The 27,975-nt window shown below is 50.8% G+C and overlaps 2 protein-coding genes and 1 long non-coding RNA gene across 6 annotated transcripts in view; 2 read left to right on the top strand and 1 right to left on the bottom strand.

Annotated features, from left to right (window-relative positions):
• ece1 (endothelin converting enzyme 1) overlaps positions 1-12,698 on the top strand; it is a 35,138-nt gene extending 22,440 nt beyond the window's left edge. For all 4 annotated transcript variants that reach the window (XM_060069326.1, XM_060069325.1, XM_060069328.1 and 1 more), the window contains 10 exons: positions 2,085-2,195; positions 2,412-2,510; positions 2,635-2,712; positions 2,797-2,900; positions 7,644-7,754; positions 7,976-8,043; positions 8,129-8,214; positions 8,657-8,761; positions 10,981-11,076; positions 11,599-12,698. In XM_060069326.1, the coding sequence (XP_059925309.1) occupies positions 2,085-2,195; positions 2,412-2,510; positions 2,635-2,712; positions 2,797-2,900; positions 7,644-7,754; positions 7,976-8,043; positions 8,129-8,214; positions 8,657-8,761; positions 10,981-11,076; positions 11,599-11,775 (1,035 nt within the window). In that variant the 3' untranslated portion in view covers positions 11,776-12,698. The remainder of the gene's footprint in view (positions 1-2,084; positions 2,196-2,411; positions 2,511-2,634; positions 2,713-2,796; positions 2,901-7,643; positions 7,755-7,975; positions 8,044-8,128; positions 8,215-8,656; positions 8,762-10,980; positions 11,077-11,598) is intronic.
• On the bottom strand, positions 12,198-15,010 carry LOC132470600 (uncharacterized). The gene is made up of 3 exons (XR_009528673.1): positions 13,741-15,010; positions 13,375-13,585; positions 12,198-13,288 (listed from the first exon to the last, which is right to left on the bottom strand). It is a non-coding gene; the product is annotated as an uncharacterized LOC132470600 (long non-coding RNA).
• Positions 13,584-27,975, top strand: part of LOC132470594 (eukaryotic translation initiation factor 4 gamma 3-like) — a 74,540-nt gene continuing 60,148 nt past the window's right edge. The window contains 4 exon segments of the mRNA XM_060069324.1: positions 13,584-13,803; positions 23,234-23,303; positions 26,765-26,932; positions 27,621-27,713. Of these exon segments, the coding sequence (XP_059925307.1) occupies positions 13,640-13,803; positions 23,234-23,303; positions 26,765-26,932; positions 27,621-27,713 (495 nt within the window). The 5' untranslated portion in view covers positions 13,584-13,639.

The following is a 27,975-nucleotide window of genomic DNA, read 5'->3' as shown; positions in this document are numbered from 1 at the left end:
TTTGAGGAGCGGTTAGCCGGGTGTTTGAGGAGCGGTTAGCTGGGTGTTTGTGGAGCGGTTAGCTGGGTGTTTGAGGAGCGGTTAGCTGGGTGTTTGTGGAGCGGTTAGCTGGGTGTTTGAGGAGCGGTTAGCTGGGTGTTTGAGGAGCGGTTAGCTGGGTGTTTGAGGAGCGGATAGCTGGGTGTTTGAGGAGCGGATAGCTGGGTGTTTGTGGAGCGGTTAGCTGGGTGTTTGAGGAGCGGTTAGCTGGGTGTTTGAGGAGCGGTTAGCTGGGTGTTTGAGGAGCGGTTAGCTGGGTGTTTGAGGAGCGGTTAGCTGGGTGTTTGAGGAGCGGTTAGCTGGGCGTTTGTGGAGCGGTTAGCTGGGTGTTTGTGGAGCGGTTAGCTGGGTGTTTGTGGAGCGGTTAGCTGGGTGTTTGAGGAGCGGTTAGCTGGGTGTTTGAGGAGCGGTTAGCTGGGTGTTTGAGGAGCGGTTAGCCGGGTGTTTGTGGAGCGGTTAGCTGGGTGTTTGAGGAGCGGTTAGCTGGGTGTTTGTGGTAGCAAACTGGTGACTACTCATCTGGAGAATTCCTAGTAGTATTGGCAGAGTGGACTGTACTTAACTAGTTCCCGGTCTGGCCCAGCGATACTGGGCCCTGCCAGATGGCACCAGACGGGCGAGTCTGTGTAGCAGGCCCTGGCGCTGGGTGACTGGCTCCTGGCCAATCAGATGGAAGCCAATCCACTTGGCAGGGGAGTTCTGGATCTGAATAAACAGCCCAGCAATTTCTTTGAATGAAAATCCTAGCGATAAAAAAAAGAAAATCAAATCCCTTGTGTGCTAAAGTGCTAAGCATGCTAATTAAATCCTTGGAGATTTAAATGTTTATTCTTAAGGATTCCTAAGATCGTGTGTTTATAATTCCAAGTCCTATATTTCATTCCTGTAATCATTAATCGCCTTGGTGTGTGTGTGTGTGTGTGTGTGTGTGTGTGTGTGTGTGTGTGTGTGTGTGTGTGTGTGTGTGTGTGTGTGTGTGTGTGTGTGTGTGTGTGTGTGTGTGTGTGTGTGTGTGTGTGTGTGTGTGTATCCGATGATGTGCTGCCTGTGGAGTCTGACTGTTATCTGGGATCCTGTTCCCTCAGTCTCGCTTCCCGCCGCTGCTCGGCTGGATCAACAAACCGTGTGTGTGTGTGTGTGTCCTCGGTCTCCTCTCCTTATATCTGCGGAGACGCCTCAAGCTGTTTCCAGTCTTTCGCGCTTTTCAAGGGCAACTGTTGGGGTACGACAGCACCCACCGCTGACGGAGATGAACGGGTGCACTCCCTCAAATTGTTTGGCAACAATGAGTTTTAGGATCCGGCGATATTGCCTAGGAAAGTCTAGATTAAATGCTGTGTGGCGTTTTGTTACACGGTCTCTGAGAAAAGAGTTTACGAGGTGTACAAAGGCATGCAATTACCATTACATTGGGGGGCGTTTACGGGGAAATCCCGACGACCACACAGAGAAAAGACCGGTCCCTTCGGTGCTGGCGCTGTTGTGAAGCCCTCTCCAACCCTCCAGCTGTCCTCGATGGCCGCCGCTGTACGCTCAGTCAGTCCACGTATCAAGGCTGCATGCTGCTTCATTTGTGCAGGCTGCTACGGCCGGTTCCCGCTTCCAGAGGCTCCTGTGAAGTATTGATACTGATATTCTAGATGTTGGCACTATTCCTTTTGTATGTATGTGTGTATACAAATTATGACGTTGTATCAGACGTTTGTGACATTATCTGGCGATGATGTATTTGCGTTTAAAAACCTAATGATATTTATGTAAAAGTTATACTCCTATTGTTCTGAGTAGTTTTTGCAAGATGTCATGCATCTCTGTATAAAAATGATGTAAATCGTGTCAAACACAATATAACGATAGTTTTATTATAGATCACTGGCAGTCTTTACATGCAGCGCCATGTATTATGCAGAACTTACTGTGTGTGTGTGTGTGTGTGTGTGTGTGTGTGTGTGTGTGTGTGTGTGTGTGTGTGTGTGTGTGTGTGTGTGTGTGTGTGTGTGTGTGTGTGTGTGTGTGTGTGTGTGTGTGTGTGTGTGTCGTCCCAGAGTTGCACGGAGCGTTGGAAGGTGTGCATGAGCGACACAGACTCGGCTCTGGGCTTCGCTCTCGGCGCCATGTTTGTTAAATCCGCCTTCGCTGAGGACAACAAAGCTATTGTGAGTCTCTTGTTTCTAGAGCAGGGCGCTCTCTGTCTCTGTCTCTCCCCCTGTCTGTCTCTCCCCCTGTCTGTCTCTCCCCCTGTCTGTCTGTCTCTCCCCCTGTCTGTCTGTCTGTCTGTCTGTCTCTCCCCCTGTCTGTCTGTCTGTCTGTCTGTCTGTCTGTCTGTCTGTCTGTCTGTCTGTCATCTTGTTGAGACTCCTCTTTCGTCTCAGGCCGAGCACATGGTGTTGGAGATTAAAGCTGCGTTTGAGGAGGGCCTGCAGTATGTGAGCTGGATGGACGCGGAGACAAAGAGAGCTGCCAAAGAAAAGGTGGAGTAAGATTTGCTGTTTTTATAAGAATATTTCTTTCTTTGATTGCGTTTTATGGTACCTGTAACAACACCCCCCCTCCTGGAGTGATGTCTCACTGCACATGCCCTTTGACCCCTCTTAGGCCGACGCCATATACAACATGGTGGGCTACCCACAGTTCATCATGAACGCCACAAACCTCGACAAAGTGTTCAATGATGTAGGTATTTCACGTCTTTGTACCACGATGAATACGAGCAGCATACAGGATGTGGACCTGACCTGCTTCCTGTCCTCCTGTCAGTTCGAGGTGGTGTCCGACCTCTACTTCCAGAACGTGATGCAGTACTACAACTTCTCCGCCCGTGTGACAGCGGACCAGCTAAGGAAAGAACCCAACAGGAACCAGTGAGTCTCTGTCCCTCCTCCCCCTCTCTACGTCTCCCAGTGGTGAACCAGTGAGTCTCTGTCACGTCTCCCAGTGGTGAACCAGTGAGTCTCTGTCCCTCCTCCCCCTCTCTCCGTCTCCCAGTGGTGAACCAGTGAGTCTCTGTCCCGTCTCTCAGTCGTGAACCAGTGAGTCTCTGTCCCTCCTCTCCGTCTCCCAGTGGTGAACCAGTGAGTCTCTGTCACGTCTCCCAGTGGTGAACCAGTGAGTCTCTGTCCCTCCTCCCCCTCTCTCCGTCTCCCAGTGGTGAACCAGTGAGTCTCTGTCCCGTCTCTCAGTCGTGAACCAGTGAGTCTCTGTCCCTCCTCTCCGTCTCCCAGTGGTGAACCAGTGAGTCTCTGTCCCGTCTCCCAGTGGTGAACCAGTGAGTCTCTGTCCCTCCTCCCCCTCTCTCTGTGGTGAACCAGTGAGTCTCTGTCCCTCCTCCCCCTCTCCCAGTGGTGAACCAGTGAGTCTCTGTCCCTCCTCCCCCTCTCCCAGTGGTGAACCAGTGAGTCTCTGTCCCTCCTCCCCCTCTCCCAGTGGTGAACCAGTGAGTCTCTGTCCCTCCTCCCCCTCTCCCAGTGGTGAACCAGTGAGTCTCTGTCCCTCCTCCCCCTCTCTCTGTGGTGAACCAGTGAGTCTCTGTCCCTCCTCCCCCTCTCCCAGTGGTGAACCAGTGAGTCTCTGTCCCTCCTCCCCCTCTCTCTGTGGTGCGCTTGCTCCGAGACTCGACGGAATACTACTGCCATCGCTCCCCGTTCCCCTGCGGACCGGCTGAAGTGGCCCTCGTCTCGAATTGGGCCGTGGGAGGCGGGATGGGAGAGCTCCAGGCAGCCTCCTGTAAACGATCTGTGGTCAGTTGTACAGCAGGCAGCGGGACCAGACCACACAGCGGATCACAGAACCCTGACCGGAATCAGACCACACAGCGGAGCACAGAACTCTGACCGGGATCAGACCACACAGCGGAGCACAGAACTCTGACCGGGATCAGACCACACAGCGGATCACAGAACTCTGACCGGGATCAGACCACACAGCGGAGCACAGAACTCTGACCGGGATCAGACCACACAGCGGAGCACAGAACTCTGACCGGGATCAGACCACACAGCGGAGCACAGAACTCTGACCGGGATCAGACCACACAGCGGAGCACAGAACTCTGACCAGGATGGGACACACGGACGCGGCCCTCTTTCAGCTCCATCTGACGCCGTCTCTGAGAACCTCCCGGGGTCGTGGGCGATGATGAATATTGTAGACCACGATCAGGGCGACTTCCTCTGTTCTAAAACGTGCAACCTTAGATCTAGCATTTTTTGTCCTGTCACTGCTATGACCTGAACACTGATATCGACCCAGCGTATCTTGACCCTTCCTCCTGATACCCGGTGAACGTGGCGCGACGGAATGCGTCCTGCTCCAACATGTAGAGTGACCCCTGAAGGGTAGAGTGACCCCTGAAGGGTAGAGTGACCCCTGAAGGGTAGAGTGACCCCTGAAGGGTAGAGTGACCCCTTAAGGGTAGAAAGGGAAACGGCATCGTCGTCTAACTTGATGCGTGACCGTCGTGAAACACCAAATGTTCTGCCTGTCAGACCCGGCCTGAGACGGTTGTGTTGTTCCCAGGTGGAGCAGGACCCCTGTTGTGTTGTGTTGTTCCCAGGTGGAGCAGGACCCCTGTTGTGTTGTTCCCAGGTGGAGCAGGACCCCTGTTGTGTTGTGTTGTTCCCAGGTGGAGCATGACCCCTGTTGTGTTGTGTTGTTCCCAGGTGGAGCATGACCCCTGTTGTGTTGTTCCCAGGTGGAGCAGGACCCCTGTTGTGTTGTTCCCAGGTGGAGCAGGACCCCTGTTGTGTTGTGTTGTTCCCAGGTGGAGCAGGACCCCTGTTGTGTTGTTCCCAGGTGGAGCAGGACCCCTGTTGTGTTGTTCCCAGGTGGAGCAGGACCCCTGTTGTGTTGTTCCCAGGTGGAGCAGGACCCCTGTTGTGTTGTTCCCAGGTGGAGTATGACCCCTGTTGTGTTGTGTTGTTCCCAGGTGGAGCAGGACCCCTGTTGTGTTGTTCCCAGGTGGAGCAGGACCCCTGTTGTGTTGTGTTGTTCCCAGGTGGAGTATGACCCCTGTTGTGTTGTGTTGTTCCCAGGTGGAGTATGACCCCTGTTGTGTTGTGTTGTTCCCAGGTGGAGCAGGACCCCTGTTGTGTTGTGTTGTTCCCAGGTGGAGCAGGACCCCTGTTGTGTTGTTCCCAGGTGGAGTATGACCCCTGTTGTGTTGTGTTGTTCCCAGGTGGAGCAGGACCCCTGTTGTGTTGTTCCCAGGTGGAGCAGGACCCCTGTTGTGTTGTGTTGTTCCCAGGTGGAGCAGGACCCCTGTTGTGTTGTGTTGTTCCCAGGTGGAGCAGGACCCCTGTTGTGTTGTGTTGTTCCCAGGTGGAGTATGACCCCTGTTGTGTTGTGTTGTTCCCAGGTGGAGCAGGACCCCTGTTGTGTTGTGTTGTTCCCAGGTGGAGTATGACCCCTGTTGTGTTGTGTTGTTCCCAGGTGGAGCAGGACCCCTGTTGTGTTGTGTTGTGTTGTTCCCAGGTGGAGCAGGACCCCTGTTGTGTTGTTCCCAGGTGGAGTATGACCCCTGTTGTGTTGTGTTGTTCCCAGGTGGAGCAGGACCCCTGTTGTGTTGTTCCCAGGTGGAGCAGGACCCCTGTTGTGTTGTGTTGTTCCCAGGTGGAGCAGGACCCCTGTTGTGTTGTTCCCAGGTGGAGCAGGACCCCTGTTGTGTTGTGTTGTTCCCAGGTGGAGTATGACCCCTGTTGTGTTGTTCCCAGGTGGAGCAGGACCCCTGTTGTGTTGTGTTGTTCCCAGGTGGAGCATGACCCCTGTTGTGTTGTGTTGTTCCCAGGTGGAGCAGGACCCCTGTTGTGTTGTGTTGTTCCCAGGTGGAGTATGACCCCTGTTGTGTTGTGTTGTTCCCAGGTGGAGTATGACCCCTGTTGTGTTGTGTTGTTCCCAGGTGGAGCAGGACCCCTGTTGTGTTGTTCCCAGGTGGAGTATGACCCCTGTTGTGTTGTGTTGTTCCCAGGTGGAGCAGGACCCCTGTTGTGTTGTTCCCAGGTGGAGCAGGACCCCTGTTGTGTTGTGTTGTTCCCAGGTGGAGTATGACCCCTGTTGTGTTGTGTTGTTCCCAGGTGGAGCAGGACCCCTGTTGTGTTGTGTTGTTCCCAGGTGGAGTATGACCCCTGTTGTGTTGTGTTGTTCCCAGGTGGAGCAGGACCCCTGTTGTGTTGTGTTGTTCCCAGGTGGAGCAGGACCCCTGTTGTGTTGTGTTGTTCCCAGGTGGAGTATGACCCCTGTTGTGTTGTGTTGTTCCCAGGTGGAGCAGGACCCCTGTTGTGTTGTGTTGTTCCCAGGTGGAGTATGACCCCTGTTGTGTTGTTCCCAGGTGGAGCAGGACCCCTGTTGTGTTGTTCCCAGGTGGAGTATGACCCCTGTTGTGTTGTGTTGTTCCCAGGTGGAGTATGACCCCTGTTGTGTTGTGTTGTTCCCAGGTGGAGTATGACCCCTGTTGTGTTGTGTTGTTCCCAGGTGGAGTATGACCCCTGTTGTGTTGTGTTGTTCCCAGGTGGAGCAGGACCCCTGTTGTGTTGTTCCCAGGTGGAGTATGACCCCTGTTGTGTTGTGTTGTTCCCAGGTGGAGTATGACCCCTGTTGTGTTGTGTTGTTCCCAGGTGGAGCAGGACCCCTGTTGTGTTGTGTTGTTCCCAGGTGGAGCAGGACCCCTGTTGTGTTGTTCCCAGGTGGAGCAGGACCCCTGTTGTGTTGTGTTGTTCCCAGGTGGAGCAGGACCCCTGTTGTGTTGTTCCCAGGTGGAGCAGGACCCCTGTTGTGTTGTTCCCAGGTGGAGTATGACCCCTGTTGTGTTGTGTTGTTCCCAGGTGGAGTATGACCCCTGTTGTGTTGTGTTGTTCCCAGGTGGAGTATGACCCCTGTTGTGTTGTGTTGTTCCCAGGTGGAGCAGGACCCCTGTTGTGTTGTGTTGTTCCCAGGTGGAGTATGACCCCTGTTGTGTTGTGTTGTTCCCAGGTGGAGTATGACCCCTGTTGTGTTGTGTTGTTCCCAGGTGGAGTATGACCCCTGTTGTGTTGTGTTGTTCCCAGGTGGAGCAGGACCCCTGTTGTGTTGTGTTGTTCCCAGGTGGAGTATGACCCCTGTTGTGTTGTGTTGTTCCCAGGTGGAGCAGGACCCCTGTTGTGTTGTGTTGTTCCCAGGTGGAGTATGACCCCTGTTGTGTTGTGTTGTTCCCAGGTGGAGCAGGACCCCTGTTGTGTTGTTCCCAGGTGGAGCAGGACCCCTGTTGTGTTGTTCCCAGGTGGAGCATGACCCCTGTTGTGTTGTGTTGTTCCCAGGTGGAGTATGACCCCTGTTGTGTTGTTCCCAGGTGGAGCAGGACCCCTGTTGTGTTGTTCCCAGGTGGAGTATGACCCCTGTTGTGTTGTGTTGTTCCCAGGTGGAGTATGACCCCTGTTGTGTTGTGTTGTTCCCAGGTGGAGCAGGACCCCTGTTGTGTTGTGTTGTTCCCAGGTGGAGCAGGACCCCTGTTGTGTTGTTCCCAGGTGGAGTATGACCCCTGTTGTGTTGTGTTGTTCCCAGGTGGAGTATGACCCCTGTTGTGTTGTGTTGTTCCCAGGTGGAGTATGACCCCTGTTGTGTTGTGTTGTTCCCAGGTGGAGCATGACCCCTCAGACGGTCAACGCCTACTACAACCCCACGAAGAACGAGATGGTGCTGCCCGCCGGGATCCTCCAGGCGCCGTTCTACAGCCGGGCCTGGCCCAAGTACGCCTCCCTTTCTTATCAGTGGATCTGGCTTTGTCTATTTCTAGTTGTCACCTTTAATCCTTAATTTTATAAAAAGGTTTTGACCTGCCTCATTCGAGCAAGTCCATGCTTGGAAAAGTAAATGACTACACAAAAAAGTAAAGCAAAAAAGGGGAATATAAGTTTACTTACTAACACTATAGTAATTAAATCCTATTTATTATTTAATTTTTTTCTAGAGCTCTTAATTTCGGGGGCATCGGTGTGGTGATGGGACACGAGCTCACCCACGCCTTCGACGACCAAGGTGAGGACCTCTACTCCGTGTCCTAAATAAGTGTTTCCAGGATGGGAAACAAACCGACAATAATGTTCTGTGTGTTTCATGGAAGGCCGAGAATATGACAAGGAAGGGAATCTCCGGCTGTGGTGGAAGAACTCCTCTGTGGAGGCCTTTAAGAAGCAGACCCAGTGCATGGTACGTCTGCGCAGTAGAGGAGCGTCTTTGTTTATGGCGTCTTACAAGATTCGTCCTCATCGTCCAAGCCTCAAAGTTACAGCTTGAGTCAGCTTTCTTTGAGTATTCATTATCCAAGCCATCGTGTTTTACACAGGGAATGGGTAAAGCAATTGTAAGTGCTTGCACTAGTTTCTATGAATATGGACAGCAAAATATTATATATAAAACCCTCGAACGAAGGTGTTTGAAAGTTGGTTAAGTAATAAACAGTTATGACGCCAATTTCAAAATAATGGTTGTGAACGCGGCGGAATCATCAATTAATTGTGATGCTGCAGAATAATATGGGGTTACCGAATGCAATGTTTTTTCAAATGAATTATGACTCGAATTTTCAAATAAAAATATTTTCTGTAGAAAACAAGATTAGGGCCACAAAGAGTCCCTGTGTCTCCCCCAGGTGGAGCAGTACAGTAACTACAGCATCAACCAGGAGCCTCTGAACGGGAAGCACACGCTGGGGGAGAACATCGCCGACAACGGCGGGCTGAAGGCCGCCTACAAGGTATCCCCATGACGACCAGAACACACACTACCACGCCACACGGTACCCCGTGATGACCAGAAAACACGCTACCACCGCTACACACTGTAACCCATGACGACCAGAGCACACGCTACCACAGCACCATACTGTACCCCATGACGACCGGAACGCACGCTACCACCGCAATACTGTACCCCATGACGACCAGAACACACGCTACCACCGCTACATACTGTACCCCATGACAACCAGAACACACACTACCACCGCTACATACTGTACCCCATGACAACCAGAACACACACTACCACCGCTACATACTGTACCCCATGACAACCAGAACACACGCTACCACCGCCATACTGTACCCCATGACGACCAGAACACACGCTACCACCGCCATACTGTACCCCATGACGACCGGAACACACGCTACCACCGCACCCTACTGTACCCCATGACGACCAGAACACACACTACCACCGCTACATACTGTACCCCATGACAACCAGAACACACGCTACCACCGCCATACTGTACCCCATGACGACCAGAACACACGCTACCACCGCCATACTGTACCCCATGACGACCAGAACACACGCTACCACCGCCATACTGTACCCCATGACGACCAGAACACACGCTACCACCGCAATACTGTACCCCATGACGACCAGAACACACGCTACCACCGCTACATACTGTACCAAGACAAGCAGAACACACGCTACCACCGCCATACTGTACCCCAAGACAAGCAGAACACACGCTAACACCGCCATACTGTACCCCATGACGACCGGAACACACGCTACCACCGCACCCTACTGTACCCCATGGCGACCAGAACACACGTTACCACCGCCATACTGTACCCTATGACGACCAGAACACACGCTACCACCGCTACATACTGTACCCCATGACGACCAGAACACACGCTACCACCGCTACATACTGTACCCCATGACGACCAGAACACACGCTACCACCTCTTCATACTGTAGCCCATGACGACCAGAACACACGCTACCACCGCCATACTGTACCCCATGACGACCAGAACACACGCTACCACCGCTACATACTGTACCCCATGACGACCAGAACACACGCTACCACCGCTACATACTGTACCCCATGACGACCAGAACACACGCTACCACCGCTACATACTGTACCCCATGACAACCAGAACACACGCTACCACCGCTACATACTGTACCCCATGACGACCAGAACACACGCTACCACCGCCATACTGTACCCCATGACGACCAGAACACATGCTACCACCGCTACATACTGTACCCCATGACGACCAGAACACACGCTACCACCGCTACATACTGTACCCCATGACGACCAGAACACACGCTACCACCGCACCATACTGTACCCCATGACGACCAGAACACACACTACCACCGCCATACTGTAGCCCATGACGACCGGAACACACGCTGCCACCGCCATACTGTAGCCCATGACGACCAGAACACGCGCTACCACCGCCATACTGTTCATGCCTGAAGACATTGGATCAACACGACAACCTGACAATGAAAAAACTACAGGAAAAACTGTTTTGATTTGACATTTTAAAATCTGTTTCTTTTTAGTCCATTAGAGAGGCTACAATTATTTATTGTATTTTATATTTGAAGCTTAAGATCTTTATTGTAGCACACAGGGCAAAGGCGCATCACAGAAAGTGTCTGCTCGCACGGGTTGTTTCCTAACCCCTAACCCCTGACCCCAACCTCAACCCCTAACCCCCACAGGCCTATCTGACCCCCTTGTTGCCCCCACAGGCCTGTCTGACCCCCTTGTTGCCCCCACAGGCCTGTCTGACCCCCTTGTTGCCCCCACAGGCCTGTCTGACCCCCTTGTTGCCCCCACAGGCCTGTCTGACCCCCTTGTTGCCCCCACAGGCCTGTCTGACCCCCTTGTTGCCCCCACAGGCCTGTCTGACCCCCTTGTTGCCCCCACAGGCCTGTCTGACCCCCTTGTTGCCCCCACAGGCCTGTCTGACCCCCTTGTTGCCCCCACAGGCCTGTCTGACCCCCTTGTTGCCCCCACAGGCCTGTCTGACCCCCTTGTTGCCCCCACAGGCCTGTCTGACCCCCTTGTTGCCCCCACAGGCCTGTCTGACCCCCTTGTTGCCCCCACAGGCCAATCTGACCCCCTTGTTGCCCCCACAGGCCTGTCTGACCCCCTTGTTGCCCCCACAGGCCTATCTGAACTGGATCAGTAAGAACGGCGAGGAGGCCACTCTGCCCGCTCTGGGGATGACCAACCACCAGCTGTTCTTTGTGGGATTCGCCCAGGTCTGTATCGCCCCTCCTGGGCTCACTACCCCAGCTGACTGCTCCTACTCCTCGTGGTTCTCCTTCTAACGCCTCCATCATCACACTGCTCTCTCCACTCCTTCCTTATTCATTTATTTTGGTCATTGTGAGTGATTTGCATAACAAGCAAATGCAAACAGAGGAAAGGGAAAGTGAGAACAGCTCACTTATAGCAAGGAGTGCATTGCTATTTTAAATTCTATTGGTATTAAAGTGTGCGACCAACACGATGAAGGACATCGTTATGTGGCCGTAGGAATGGCAGTTTAGCGTTTAAGATCCAAAATGTGATATGGTTGGCCATGTGAGACGGACTAGTGATGGAATAGCAGACGATGACTCACCTGCTCCTCAATGACATGCGTCTGAACTCAATGCATGGGCCTTTGATAGCGTCTGTGAAAACGGGTCAAAGGGACTTTAAATATACGGCACCATTTGTTCACATTGTAGAGAGAGACAGAGTTTTTTTAATGAGTAGGTTCCTTCCCCGCCCCCCAGGTGTGGTGTATGGTGCGGACCCCAGAGAGCTCCCATGAGGGTGTGATCACAGACCCTCACAGCCCCTCCCGCTTCAGGGTGATCGGGACCGTGTCCAACCTGCCCGAGTTCTCCAAGCACTTCGGCTGCAAGGCGGACGCTCCCATGAACCCACGGCACAAGTGCGACCTCTGGTGATGACGAGGTCACTGGAAGCTGATTGGCGGACCGAGGGATCGGGGAGGGAGGGAGGGAGGGAGGGAGGAAAGGTTCCACGGTTGCCAGGACAAAGTCTACAGAAAGCACCAAACCACTGCCACTGCCTGACTACTTAATACTCCTCAGGTTCCGTTCCAGCACACACACACACACACACACACACACACACACACACACACACACACACACACACACACACACACACACACACACACACACACACACACACACACACACACACACACACACACACACACACACACAGGCTTAAGAAGCAGAGTGCCGATGCCCAAACTCGCCTTACGTGTAGTAGTGTTTTAGCAAGGGCCCTTTTCCTGAACGTTCAAATGTGTTTTAAAATTGCTTACTGGGCCAGATGTGCGCTATTTTTTTAAACGGGAAAGCAAGCCAACGGATAATGAATGGGAGAACCACTCATTTGAATGCCTTTTTAAGTCCTTGGTTTTTGTTTTAACTTTTCTATGGTTTTTTTAGCTTGATTAATGAATGACTGTAAATAGACGGGATGACACTGTGGACAGGACACTTGAGATGAAGCCATGGGATGTGATTCCTTGAAAGATGCAGTACTGCTATATGTACACACCCAATTTTAAACCCCATGTTAGTCACATTTTGTTACGGAAGATGCAAATTTCTCCTTTTTTATAAATTATATTGACCCCGTCATGATGATTCTACAAGGACATCAAAACTCACAGGAAAATAAAACTAGTGAAAGTGTTATGTGATGTGTATTGTTTCAATGCTATAATACTAACGCTATATATGGTCCATTTCACACTTTAGCTAAGTAAGCTATAATGCATGTATGTGTCCTGTACTTTTTCCTGTTGCCTTATTGTGATCTATTTTGCCTAATAAATTTTATCTTAAAACAACCATCTGGCGTTTGACATGCTTGTCTGCATCGTGGTGGAAATGAAGACCTGGTAAGTTGCCTTCTCTCTGAACATTAGAGTCCCCCTTCTATTGCCTCAACTTGGATCATGATACACGGTCACTTACTCAAGTGTAAACTCGAAATGCAATATGGCAAAATATTCACTAGATGACGCCAGAGGTACACGAATCGGATCGTTTTTTCTTCAACTAACCCTATTATATATTTTATTCAAGTAACTTGTTGCGATACAAAATTTGGATAGCTTTTTTTTCTTTAATGCATTTAAATCATGTATAATAATTGGCAGCGTTGAATTGTTGCATAACATGGTTTATTTGGTTGATACTTTCTAGAAAAAATTAAAGAAAACGATGTGCTTGTTCAAATGTAATTGTGGAAGTCTCCAAACAATATTGTATGTTAAAACAATCAAGACAAAACCGCAGGTTCGGTGTCATGGAAAATACTCGGACCGGCTCCTTCGATAAGCCGAGTATATACGTAGCTGCCCGAGAAGTGCCGAATCATCTGTCCTGCCCGGACTGCTGGAAGCGGCCGCAACGCCATGTTGACGAAGTCTCCCATCTCCGTGAGAAAAAAATGATAGAAAACAGACTTACTGAGAAGAAAAGCTAAATTGCTGAAGGAAGCAAGATAACTGCTATATTTACCTGAAGAATTGAGCTGGACGGATCCACGGAGGTTCCGGACGGGCAAGGGAGGCAAACCTCCCACCGTCCCCATGAATAGCACCGCTGATCCGAACAGCGACTTTCCATGAAAAGGCATTTGGGTCGCTATTCGTTATCCTGGTTCGTCAACGGGATCTGGGGCCTGCTTCAACCATTTGCGACGCTTGCCCCAATGCATGCAAGCTAGGCGCTGTGTGTACAAGTATTTATTAGAATATTGTTTCTGTTTGTACATTTTTTTGCAATGAGTTTGCCAACGAAAGTGGTCCCCAAACCCGCCACTGTCTCAGTCAGCGGACAAGGAAGGGGCCCCTCTCCGTCGAGCCAGCTGCGGACTGCCCTGACCTCAGTGTCTCTACCGCCGGGAGCTCCGGTCGCTCCCCAGCCGGCCGCCGGTCTGCCACCTCAGTATCCTTCTGCTCAACACTGACGCATTGCACCCTTTAGCTTTCATGTTTAAAGGCTTTTAATTAAAAAAAGACAGCTGCATTTTATTAGTGCTAACTGGTGATGGGTATTGGGGATCGAGTGATGTGAAGCCCGGGGAGGGGAGGGGACACTCCGCTAGCTATTATGCTAACGACTTAGCATGCCGGGTGCATTGCTTTTAACAGTCAGCCCGGTTAAATAGTATCACTGAATGGTCTGGTTTCGCGGGGAAGTGGTGTTGTTCGTAGTGACGCGTTATATTTGTCCATTTGTATCAAATGTGTTAAAATGATTTCCATCAGGGAGCGGGGCTGCCACCGTCCTGCGTCGGGCTTTGCCGGTAACCGGCTTTGTTTAGCGGCTAGCAGGACACCAGCTTGGTAACCGGTCTGATAGCCTAGCGGCTAGCTTTGCAGTAGTGTGTTTGCCGGGCTGATAGCCTAGCGGCTAGCAGGACACTAGCTTAGTTACCGGGCTGCTAGCCGCTAGCAGGGCAGTAGTTTGATTACCAGGCTTCGAGCCTAGTGGAGGCACGTCGCAAGCTGCACGTTGAATCCATCACTGGACGGTAGTTAGCCACGGGGGTTTAACCCCATGCTGTATCACGCGTTAAGCGCAGGGGTTCACCAGTGAACCGGGGCACTAGGAGTCTGCCTGACAGTGTACCGGGGCACTAGGAGTCTGCTTGACAGTGTACCGGGGCACTATGAGTCTGCCTGACAGTGTACCGGGGCACTAGGAGTCTGCTTGACAGTGTACCGGGGCACTAGGAGTCTGCTTGACAGTGTACCGGGGCACTAGGAGTCTGCTTGACAGTATACCGGGGTACTAGGAGTCAGCTGACGGGCCTGCCGTGACCAGAGCCAGCCGGAGTCTACCGATGACAGCCTTTTGTAAACCGGTCGTGACCGTGTGACGTGTTGTTGATGTTGGCGATTTGTATGGTCTTCTGTTGTAAAATGTACGACACATCTTGATTGCTTTGCGCATTTCACAGTAAGATACCATATAGAATAGGCTTTTAGTGCCGTAAAATAATAGTGTCTTACACCGTGGTACATTACCAATTTGCCCCTCCAAATGAAAATGTTTAGATGAAACTGTCGTCACTAGAAACATGTATACGTAAATAATCAGTACTATTTTGTCGTGAGCTAACTTTTCATGAAGTCATCCTGGTTATGTCATCTCCTGTTTTATTTGGCCTACACTACCATGGCGGTGGTGTGAGAGTTCTTGTGTCTGCTGGAGGTGTAAAGCTATGCTGCAGAGATGCACGGTTTCTGTGGTAACTGCCATTGGTACCTAGCTGAAACTTGAATTCTATACCAAGCAATGCCAAGGCCACGCACTGGCTGTAGCTGACATGTTCAGATGATGGTATGGTTCAGATTTATTTCATAGCCTGCTGCCAGCAATTCGCGGTTCAGAATTTTATTTTGAGCATGCGGAATAGTCATTACTGCAAAATGAAATCGCTGTCTCAGCTTTTGTTAAGTTTGAAACATTTTGTTCGCCTGTTACATGCTTGGATTTTACGAAACATCCCTTTCATCTTCAATGCTGCGATTCTCTAGATCTCCATTTGATTCATGGGAGACCAGTGGCTAAACATATATGTGAGAAATTGCTTTTAACGTTGACCTAGTTAGAGATATATATATATTTCTTAAGAGTTTATACAAATAGTTTGATTAGATTCACCAGAAGGGCTGAGTTAATATTAACAGTGCCCGCTCAATGCATCGTCATTTTTCTAAATGAATGAATGCCCGGGCTCTTTCAACCTCCCTCCCTCCCCAGTCGGTGATCACCCCATCTGGGTGAGAGTCGGTGCAAGTGTGGCCGTGTCTGTCTGGAAGGGCAGGCGTGTGGTAGCATGTTCTGCTCTGTGCGCTCTACAATCCCTCTGGGATGGATTCCCTCACTGGGGATGCTCCTGCGTGCATGCGTGTGCTGTTGTGTTTCCTGACAGCTTTAGTGAGAGTGAAAGTAGAGAGAGTGAGAGAGAGCAGGATGGGATGACTGGGGTGGAGACTAGAGGGGGTGTCTTTTTTTGGGGAAGAGCAGTTTGTTTCTGCTACTGGTTGCCAGAGAAATGCCTGGCTCATGCGGCTGTTGCTTGGGTCCCCAGACAATGGCAGCTCTGCTTAGCATTCAGAACGCAGGGCCAAGGCGGTGCCTCCCACCATCTGCCAACAAAGGCCCAGGTCAGCCGGCCTGTCTCGGCTCTACCTCTCTCGCGCGTTACCTCCTCGCTCTCTCACTCGCTCTGCTTCCATCTCTGACTCTCCAGCTCGAACCCTACCTCTCTCTCCCTGCCTTCCTGTCCCACCACCAGCCACTGCCTAGCTCAGCCAGGAAACACAAGGCGTTTCGTCAGTCTCTCTTCCTGTTAACCCTTTCTTCTTCTTCTTCGTCCTTCTTCCTCTGTTCTGAACGATTGCTATGTGATGAGTATTTAGAGTGCAGGCGTCTCGCTCTCCTGAGGGCTTGGTCATCCATTGACAATACCACACTTTGAATAATTTCCTTTTAAATGAGTGGTTGGCTCTGTCAGAGGGAAACATTTCAAGGCTTAAAAGGAATGAGCGAGTTTAATAATTTATTCAATTTATATAGTGCTTTTCTGGACACCCAAAGACGCTTTACAGTGACGGGGGCGACCTCACCAGTGTGTAGCACCCACTTGGGTGATGCACGGCAGCCAATCAGCGCCAGAACGCTCACCACACACCAGCCTGAGGTGGAGAGTGAGGGAATGAGTTTAGTGGTTTGCTGGTTTGGGAGAACCAGGCCCAAAGTCCTGTCCAGCGGCCAGTCCCAGTCCCCGCTCGGGGCTGCAGTGGGGAACCCTGTGTTTCCTGGCTGGGTGGGGGGCTTGGCGTGGCCAGCTCCCATGTTCCAGGACAGGTGGTGAGGCTGGAGCATGCAGGCGCTGTACCTCATGAGCTCAGGCTGTGTGTTGCTACCCAGCCACCACTGGACTCTGCGGTCACTCTGCTACGTTTGGAGACACCATGACACCGTCAGCGGGCTGCAGGAGCGCCCCCTTAAGGCTGCTGCCTGTGGCTCTTCTTACGGTGTTACCGACCGACTGGCACAACGACTACAGCGCTTTGCGGGCTGTAGACCTTCAGTTGTTGTTGATTATGAAAATAAATAATTATCGAGCTGCGACTTGTAGCGAATCGAATTAGACGCCTATGATTCATGAGCAGGTGAGGGCGTCTTTGCTGAAGCCTAAAGATAGACGGTAGATTTCATGTGTTTTGAACTCAGACCTTTCAGCATGAAGTCAAACCCTAACCACCTGACTATTGTGATTGTAGTCTTTGTTAAAAGGGTTGAATTGGGATGTTCAAGTTACAAACCCTGGTTTCTGCCTCTGCCAACTCCTAAAGTGGAATTCCATTTGATTATTCAACTCAAAGGATTAAAATTCCTTCATGACATTAGCAGCTTCTAAATGAACCACCACTATGTTGCCGATATATTCAGTTCATTTTAGTTTAGTTGTCTTGTAAACAGTAAAACTGTAAATGACGTAAGAATGAGTCATACAGTAAGTAAATGAAGTAAGTGACCATGCCATTGCCTACTCCACTTTAAAGAAACCCTTATCCCAGTGTTGTTCATTTTCTGTCCTGGATGAACTACATTCAATAACATAATCATGCTCATGAAAACAGCTGGCGACTCTGTTGCGTGTCGACGAATACAATGTTGATTCTGTTAAGATAGAATTAAGTTCTATCTAAGAGAAAAAAGTTTTCTGGGATGAAAAACGGAAAACACAGTGGGTGGTCAGGTACGGCGAGGAGATTAAACTGTGTGTGTGTGTGTGTTAGCATGGGAAAGCCTTCTCTACCATCTACACTGGCTCAAGCTACTTCCTGCTCCTTCCCAGAGTGCTGAGGGGCTCCAGGCAGCCCGCAGGCCGCTCCAGGCAGCCCGCGGGCCGCTCCAGGCAGCCCGCGGGCCGCTCCGGCGAGGCCCTGCACTGTGAACCGATGCAAACAAACGTCACATCAGCCTTGCTTTCATATTGCGTCGTGGATATCCCCATCGGGAGGTTTCAGTCTGATATCGTACATTGTGGTTTACCAAAGTAAAACCTGGCGCTTGGAGAGTGATTCAGTCACCTTGTGTTTGATTGAACTCCTGGCTGAGGCCGTGGAGCGTCCCGATTGGTTGTGTTTAATGGATTGGAAAGGAGGGGTTTCATTGGCCACACTTGTGGTTTTTCCCAGTGGTTCACTGAATCGTGTAGAGGATATAGGTTTTTTGTAACTGCAATGAACTCCCATGTTTGTGATTCTCTCTCTTGCTCTCTCTCTCGCTCTCAGAGCACTTAAGTGGCTTTACAGTAAGCTGCTGATGAGGCAGGGGAGTGCCACGGTCCAGCCCTCCCTCATGGCCCCGAACCAGGCTTTGTGTGTGAGGCCGGGGTCAGTGTACAGGTGGCCCTTGTCCACGGTTCTTTATGTTCTCCAGGGAGAGCCATGGTCAAAGCAGAGCGATACAACCCCATCAATAGCCCTCCAGGTGGGCTTTGGTGAGGGACAAGGCCTCGTCTTTTATCTCCCATTATACAGGACAATATTGTCACAAGAGGTGTGGTAGTTGGCAATACCTCTGACTATTCAGTGACTATGAAGGCGGCTGCCTCGGCAGAATGAGGTGACCTTCATTAACCTGTTAATATGTCGGCACATCCCATGTTATCAACGTTTTGTTTGTGTCTGTAGGGCAGTCTTTGGCATTTGACAGTTTGGAAACAATGTGGAACATTAATGCAAAAGTGGGTCAATGTTTCCTTCCATTCCATGTTGACACATATGACGTGTTGGCGTCTCTGCCTTTCAGCTTTTGTTAGGCTGTGTGGTGCCAGAAGTGCTCAAGCAGTCATTTGGGCTTGTTTCATTCTCCTCTTCCTGATAACATCTGACGTCGATCCTGGGACTAAATGAATCGGGTGTAAAATATCCGCCATGGATGCTATTCCTAAGCCTTGGTTTTTTGTTGACAGGCAGTGTCGTGATAAGCTTGGTGTAGCAGAAATGATAAGTGATGGTTATAATGCATTGAAAACAATATAATAGATTTGAATATTTATTTTTAAACGTATGTGGGTTCACATGAAATCAGGATGCATAACATGTAAAAGTTTGAACCATTGCCAATGCCATTAAGAGCATTAGGGCGCACCCACACTAGGCCATCACACTAAGCCCCGCCTTCTTCAGTGGACCAAGAAAGCCCGCGCTGTGACGAACAGGGGATTTTTGATAAAAAAACTCAACTTCACTATCGCACCAACGTGATCCGCTTGCCGTCATGTTTATTGTTTAATAAGAAAGAAGGGACGCATGGACTATACGTCATCCAGCTCAGCGTGTTGGCTCATTAGCGTCTGTACCGTGGCCTGAGCACACCTCTCCGAAGTGTGCTCAGGCCACGGAATTGAACTGGACTGGAGTACGGTTGGCGTGCTCACACTAGCCAAACAATTTAGCACAGTACAGGTGTGAAACGGACTATGGCACAGTACAGATGGCCTAGTGTGAGTGCGCCCTTTGCCATTTGAGCTACAGTGCCCTTTTCCTTTTCATTTTCTAAAAACACTTTATGGAAAATAGGAGGATTCCCTCCAACAAACCTGGGAAATTCAAATCTTTAATTTGTATGATTGTAAATTTATGTAAACCTATGCAATGTAAATTAATTACTGTTGCCGGTTAAATCGGGGAAACCTTTGCTTCTCCTGGCAGAACCTGTCGTCCTGTAATCACGCGTCTTGGGACAGTGGCAGTCAGTCGCAGCTGTCCCCAGTCCCATGTCCTCATGTCAATTATTCAAGCAGGGCCCTTCCAGTCGTACCTTACTGTCTACCCCAGTGAATAAGTTCTGCTGCACTGCACCCCACCGCGATCTCAGGCCCTTAGCTGAGTGTGGAGAGACAGGACACAAGTGTCCTTATCAAGGTGTCGTGTGACCAGCACGGTGGGTTATTAATGAATCATTAAGGCAGCGGGGGTTAGTTACAGGACTAGGCCGAGACCTCAGTCTTGTCAGTAGCCATAGCCGGTCTCTTACATCAGTAAGGAGTCCTTGTGGATGGAAGGTATTCTTTATGTGCTTAATGCCTGATGTGGCACCGCTGTCGTTGGGTCATGAAGTCCTCAGGCTGAACTTTGTCCTGAAGCTCTTCCCCCTGGCCTCCTCGTGCCCAACATGAGCGCAGACCACAGTGAGACGGTGCGGTCCTGGTGATGGCGGCCTGGCGTCAGAGCTCGGACCAGTCAAGTGTCTGCTCTCTGAGGGAGAACACTCTCCCGCTCCTCAAGGCATTCACAAGCACCGGCAGCAGGGAGAGATTTAGTTATACAAGTCGAACTTCTTCAGTTCAGCTCACGCTTTACACAACTTGACTTCTACCGGTCGCTCTCTCTATGAGGGTTAGGGTAACCCTGTATGAACAACCTGGGAGAGTACCACTGCAGTTAGGAGTGCTCACATTCTAACACCCGTTAGCATAACACACTGAGGAAATGTCACAATCGCTGATTGTATGGTGAAACGGAGGAAAGATGGCACGCCCAGGGCACTTAGCGAAGGCTAACATGGGCAACCAACATCTAGTTCTGAATTACAAATAATCCCCATGATGCACCTGTGTATCTTGGGGTATTGTGTGTGTGACCACTCAATCACTCAATCCTTCTCGGCAATTAAATCCTTTCTGATTCTGAAAATAAAGAACAGTGCAGGTTTTTCTACTTCAAACCCTTTTCCAATGGTCATAACCATTATTGTATTCCCTACGCTGTCTGAAGCAGCTAAGCCTGTAGTGGATGTGTTCTGAGACCTGAGGCCATGTCAGACTTCAGAGGCCTGTCACTGTAGACGGTTAACAGCACACTGCACCATCGGCCTGTGTGTTGGTTCACAAAAGGAGCCGCAGTCTGTCAAGTCGCTTTCTTGGCCACGTATTAGACGTTATGAATGAATACAAGTCATTCAGGCACATTTCAGTTCGTCCGGGCCCACAGCTTTAGCGCTCATGGTAAACCCAAACAATGATCCAAAAATTATAAATTTGTGTAAATTTTAACGGAATTTGCAAGAATGCATTGAATTCTTAAAGGGGACCTATTATGCTTTTCGACTTTTATGACCTATAAACATTGTTATAATGATTGATAGTCATGTTTAACCATGCAAAAAAAACGATGTAGATTTTCGGGAAACTCTTCCTCTCATCTGGGCGCTTTCAGCATTCTCTGTCAACGCTCGGTTTCGTCCTTCTCCGCCCCCTCGCCCCCCTCCTGCCAACCCAACCCCGTGCTGATTGGTTACCTTCCTTGAAGCGCGCGCGCACGCGCGCTCGCGGGCAGTTTGACCTGGCATATGGGGGCGCAGCAGGAGTGCCTCTACGTAGATGATTTCCCGGAAATGTGAACAAGTGAATCGCAAACGTTGTCCCGAGTGTTTAGCGCTCTGCACAGCCACCCCAGACTGTCAGCAGGGAATACGTCGAAATGCATGTATGTCATTATTTGACACTTTAGTATGGTTAAACTTGACTATCCATCATTATAACAATGTTTATAGGTCATAAAAGTCGAAAAAGCATAATAGGTCACCTTTAAGGTTCACAGAATGTTATAAGCTCTCACTCGTAATATAATACCCATAATGCAGTGCATGTCCGTGCACGCTGCGACTCCAGTTGGACTGGCGGCCCCCACTCTAGTGGGTCAGAATGTTCTCTGCCTGAATTCAATCCCCACACAAGACCGTACAAGAAGAGCTGGAATGTCTGTTGCATAAGCAGCAGCCGGGCGAGGAATCCTGGAGGAACCTTCTAGTGTCACGGGCTGGTGTTCTGCCTCCTCAGCTGAGGGTCTGGTTGACCTTTGAACCCGGCGTTACTCTCACACCCTGGGCCCTGTTCTCCTAGCACCACTCCCCTCTGTTTACATTCCACCACCACACCGTCTGTCAGTCAGGGCAGACGGATCTACAACCTCCCCCATTCCACTCCTCTCTCCCCAGCCCCTTTCTGTCTGTTTGGGTCGCTCTCATCTATTTGACTCCAGAATGATTATGTTAACCTTTTACCTACATCAGGTCCTGGAGGTCCTGCGAGGGAAAGTTCACTGCGAGAAATCGAAAAGGAAGATTATTATTATTAAGGTGAAAAACCTGTGGTCCCTCCCCCTCATTGTCCCCAGGGGGCGGGCAGGCAGCGGGCCAGGAAGGCTTGAGGCCCTGCAGGTAGGGGCTGGTCCTGCTGGGGGAAAGGATAGATTTATATTTATTTAAGGCTCAAGAGGCAAGAAAACCCTTTCTGTTTCCTCTACCATGTGAGCGCCAGTGCTGGACGCCTCCCTACGTCACTGCAGCCAACTGAATCAGTTGTGTGGCTGCAGGTTACTTTCACTCGTCCTTGTGTCTCTCATTCTCCCTCTTCATTGAGTCATTTCTTTCCTCTGTCTCCCTATCGTTTTATCTCTCTGTCTTGGCCCCTTCTATCACCATCTCTCATTGCCTTCCATCTCTCTTTGTCTATTTCTCTTTCCTCTCTTCTTTCTCTCGTTACACTGGCGGCCATCGTTCTTAAGCATTCAGAAAGGGAAATATTCCACAAACAAAACTGGGGGTGAATGGCACGGAGGGTAACATTTATTTGTTGATCAGTTTCTTTCTATTTCCTGCGGTTATCGCTGCTCTATTCTGGGGTTTCCTGCGCTGTAGCAGGAGCCAGTAAACACACTCAGGTCATTCCTTTCTTCCTTCCTGCTGTGTGGGCCCTTGTGATTGTTATGATGTGGCGCTCCTGTCGCTGGGAGCTCCGGCCTTTAAAGCGCTCCCAAGTCCATGTCTGGATTTCCCACCTTCCCTGAGGTCCCGGTGCCGGTACACTGTGTTCTTCTGGAGAAGGGGGCATTTTGGGGGGAGGGGGGGAGGGGGGGAAGGAACGTGCGCAGACTGTAATATCTTAGCCATCAGGTTCACCCATCCATACACCGAGGATGAATCAATGGATGCATACCAGTGATGTGGTGGTGTAGTGTTACGGCTGGTCACACTAGCCTGGCCTCCTTATTTCTTTATTTGCAGTTGGTTTGGAGTCAGGCACCCGCAAAAATAGAACCACAACTCTTGTTTCCTGTCTGTGCTCTCGCCATTGCCTGTTAGCCACACACACACACACACACACACACACACACACACACACACACACACACACACACACACACACACACACACACACACACACACACACACACACACACACACACACACACACACACACACACACACACACACACACACCGCCTCCCCCCCACTGGGTCTGTTTTCGTTCTGATTCGGTTGCATTCCTCAACCCTTCTCCCAGAATACCAAGGGTCCAGCAGTCGATAGACGAGCGCATCTTCTCACAGCCTGGAGTCACTGCAGTCTATACCGTGAGTATAGCACACACAGACAGACAGACAGACAGACAGAGGGAGGGAGAGCTGGTCCTATGTCCTCTAGTCCACTGAGGAGGACCGGAGCCTATGTCCTCTAGTCCACTGAGGAGGACCGGGAGTGAACCCGTCCTAAGGGTTAAAGCTTCACACCACGCTGGTGCTGGAGTCCTTGACCCTGATTGGACGGTGACCAGCAGGAGCTCACCCTAGGCTGGTGTTTAAAGCCCACGCTTCAAAGAGAAATCATTTCTCTCCAGGTGGTCGGAGATGGGTAACTAGTCGGGCTGGTAATGCACTGAAGCCATATAGTTAAACACTGTTTTAACTGGTGGTTAGCCCTTACCCAGAACACAGACCCTTTCTTCAACCGTTAACTCCCTTCAGGTTGAACAGAAGCCGCTAAATGTTTTTCAAAAGGCGTGTACAATTAATATTATGTCACATGAGTATAATTCTGTTAGCGTGACCCCACCCTCTCCCTCCATGCCCCCCCCCCTCGACCCCGGCTGCAGAGGAGAGTGGTGGATGTGGAGCATGTCTGTAGAAGCTCCACAGCTTCCCTTCTGCTCCTCCTCCTCCTCCTCTCTTCTCCTGCAGCAGGCCTCCTATAGGCAGAGGAGGGAGCCCCTCCCCCAGCCAGCCCGCCTGTACCTACTCACAACCACCGCCCCGAGCAACGCAGGCTCCGCCCATAGCAACGGAGGCTAGATTAGCTGCTTTATCCTAGGTCAGCTGAGAGAGAGAGGGACTCTCTTCCATCCTAGCCAGTAGTCTGTCCATCTTCTCCCACCACTGCCTCTGGGCTGTGGGGTCACCTTCATGGGGACTCTGAGATTATATTATCCACTACCATATTTAAACAAATGTTTGTACAATATATTAAAATAATCCTATTGCTCATGCAGAAAATCAATCCTTGAGCATTAAGGTGTTGAAGTTAAGATGAAGCTTTTGATGCTATCTGCTTAGCTGTAGTGCTCACTGGATTCATAGTGAGAGACAAAAGTGCAGTGCCCAGGATTTCTGGCCATTCCTGGACTCCAGTGCAGACGGTCGTTACCCTGAACTACTAGAGGCTCCTGAGTCCAGTGCAGACGGTCGTTACCCTGAACTACTAGAGGCTCCTGAGTCCAGTGCAGACGGTCGTTACCCTGAACTACTAGAGGCTCCAGACGGTCGTTACCCTGAACTACTAGAGGCTCCAGTGCAGACGGTCGTTACCCTGAACTACTAGAGGCTCCAGTGCAGACGGTCGTTACCCTGAACTACTAGAGGCTCCAGTGCAGACGGTCGTTACCCTGAACTACTAGAGGCTCCAGACGGTCGTTACCCTGAACTACTAGAGGCTCCAGTGCAGACGGTCGTTACCCTGAACTACTAGAGGCTCCAGTGCAGACGGTCGTTACCCTGAACTACTAGAGGCTCCTGAGTCCAGTGCAGACGGTCGTTACCCTGAACTACTAGAGGCTCCAGACGGTCGTTACCCTGAACTACTAGAGGCTCCAGTGCAGACGGTCGTTACCCTGAACTACTAGAGGCTCCAGTGCAGACGGTCGTTACCCTGAACTACTAGAGGCTCCAGTGCAGACGGTCGTTACCCTGAACTACTAGAGGCTCCAGACGGTCGTTACCCTGAACTACTAGAGGCTCCAGTGCAGACGGTCGTTACCCTGAACTACTAGAGGCTCCAGTGCAGACGGTCGTTACCCTGAACTACTAGAGGCTCCAGACGGTCGTTACCCTGAACTACTAGAGGCTCCAGTGCAGACGGTCGTTACCCTGAACTACTAGAGGCTCCAGTGCAGACGGTCGTTACCCTGAACTACTAGAGGCTCCAGTGCTGACGGTCGTTACCCTGAACTACTAGAGGCTCCAGTGCAGACGGTCGTTACCCTGAACTACTAGAGGCTCCAGACGGTCGTTACCCTGAACTACTAGAGGCTCCAGTGCAGACGGTCGTTACCCTGAACTACTAGAGGCTCCAGTGCAGACGGTCGTTACCCTGAACTACTAGAGGCTCCAGACGGTCGTTACCCTGAACTACTAGAGGCTCCAGTGCAGACGGTCGTTACCCTGAACTACTAGAGGCTCCAGTGCAGACGGTCGTTGCCCTGAACTACTAGAGGCTCCAGTGCAGACGGTCGTTACCCTGAACTACTAGAGGCTCCAGTGCAGACGGTCGTTACCCTGAACTACTAGAGGCTCCAGTGCAGAGTTACCCTGAACTACTAGAGGCTCCTGAGTCCAGTGCAGACGGTCGTTACCCTGAACTACTAGAGGCTCCAGACGGTCGTTACCCTGAACTACTAGAGGCTCCAGTGCAGACGGTCGTTACCCTGAACTACTTGGTTCTAAGTGTGCATTTCAAACGCCCAGCAGCAGGACACTGTCCTTCACAGCTGACTGCAGTGAGTTTGTCTGTAGAGCAGGTAGGGGCCGGGGCTTTCTTCTCCCGCAGGCCTACAGGTTAGACTGCGGACATGAGGTTTGAAACCCTGAAGGTCCAGCTGGGAGTCAAACACCCTGGCCACTGCTACGAGTCTGTGTTGGCTACAGAGCTGCAGCTAATCACTGGACTGCAGACATTAATTTACCTCCCTCTGCAGGAGACGACACTACTGAACTGTGGAGTGTGTGTGTGTGTGTGTGTGTGTGTGTGTGTGTGTGTGTGTGTGTGTGTGTGTGTGTGTGTGTGTGTGTGTGTGTGTGTGTGTGTGTGTGTGTGTGTGTGTGTGTGTGTGTGTGTGTGTGTGTGTGTGTGTGACACATCACTGCCATTACAAAGCTGATGCTGTAATCCATTTGAATGGTACGCTGGTACGTGCAAGTCGTATGTTCCAAATCTCCCAGCTTTCTTGCAGCATTTGTGGAGGCACGTCCCCTTTTGGTCGTAGTATATTTCCCATTTCTCATTGGCTAGTTATTGTTATTGTTAGCTACATTAGCCTCTTTAGCAAACCAGCTCGAAAACAAAGAACACAACTTTACACTGTATTGCACGCACAGCAAGACCGTGCAATGCATAAATTGGTGATAAAAAAATAAAGTAGCAATGTAATTAAGTGTGTAAAAGCATTTTAAAATCTACATTCAAATGACCAACATGATGCAAATACAAAGAAAATAAATCTCTCTACGGGCGCAGCCATTTTTGTTGGCCTCACACTGAACTCGCTCTACTTTCAAAGCGACGAGCTACTGTGACTAAAAGGGGGCGTGCCTCAGTGAAATGCCGTAAGAAAGATGGGAGAGTTGCAACTTACAACTTGCATGTACCGGCGTACCATCCAGATGGATTACAGCATTAGATTTAGACCAACTATTGAGGCGTAAAGTAAGGAAGCGGATGACATCCATTTTTATTCCACTGTGCCTCAGTGGCCCTCGGTGCAGCCACACTCTGGTCTTGGCTTCCGTCCTAACCCTCTGTCTGTCTGTCTGTCCCACGCCCCCAGATACCCAGGCATGCTGGGCCTCAGTATGCTGCTCACGACCTCTCAAAGGGCCACCCCGGCTTGGCGTGCACGCCCCCCAACCACCCCCACTCCGCCGCGCTCTCTCAGGTATCGCTCGCCACAGCGTCGGCGTACCGCTACCCCAAGGGCTGGGAGACAGGCCCAGGGGTGAGTTAAAGCCGTGTGTGTGTGTGTGTGTGTGTGTGTGTGTGTGTGTGTGTGTGTGTGTGTGTGTGTGTGTGTGTGTGTGTGTGTGTGTGTGTGTGTGTGTGTGTGTGTGTGTGTGTGTGTGTGTGTGTGTGTGTGTGTGTGTGTGCCCCTATTAAGACTTCAACAGTCATAGAGCATCGTATCTCGGTTGGGGTTCCCCCATCGCTGGCCACACAGTGACATGAGCCCCAGCTCTCTAGGCGTTATCCCCCCTCCCATGTCCCAGGGGCCTTCTACGCCCCAGCGCTCCAGCCCTCCCTACCAAGCACCTCCCCTACTCCACGAGCCTCCTATAAATAGCTTGACTGCCAGAGCCAACTGAAGTGATGAGCCCTTCCCAGCGACTACAGGAGCAGCTTTTCTTTTTGTGCTGGTCTCGTTGACACACAGCAGTGGATACGATCTGCTGCCCTCATTTGTACTCTGTTCTGTGACTCATAAACTGTTGGCTCCACACACATTAACACTCTGTTCACACAAGCTACACAAGCTGCTGGTGCACCCATGATTGTGTGCATTCATGCAACACAGATTCCTCGATGTTAAAACATTGAAAATGTCATGCACTGTAATTCTCAATAATTAACACAATCGCATATCCCCCTTGTGTATCCATCCTCTTTCTCTCTTTCTTCACCGTCTACAGTCTCCATACAACCCTGTACAGAACCCTGGCTCCGCCCCTCTAGTGTACTCTACTCAAACGCAGCCAATGAATGCACAACCTCAGAGTCGTCCGGTGAGTGTCACTGGTCACCCGTGCCGACCTGCCGGCGTTCAAAACACACGGATCATGTTGCTTTGAGGCAGCCATGTTGGATCCAGATTTTGCTGAGTCAGCGTGTTGACGTCTGGTCCGTGACGTGGGTCACAGAGGCTGCTGGCTGCCGGGCAGAGCGCTACGGGACACCAGATCCACGTCGGGATAGAGTGATGCGGAGACATGATGTTGTTTTGATATCGTGCTTTAGCCTCGGATGTTGTCTTTTTGATGGGCCAGG

The sequence above is a fragment of the Gadus macrocephalus genome, chromosome 13 (assembly GCF_031168955.1).
Source record: "Gadus macrocephalus chromosome 13, ASM3116895v1".
Classification (NCBI taxonomy): Eukaryota; Metazoa; Chordata; class Actinopteri; order Gadiformes; family Gadidae; genus Gadus; species Gadus macrocephalus.
This window is presented reverse-complemented; position numbering and strand designations above follow the sequence as displayed.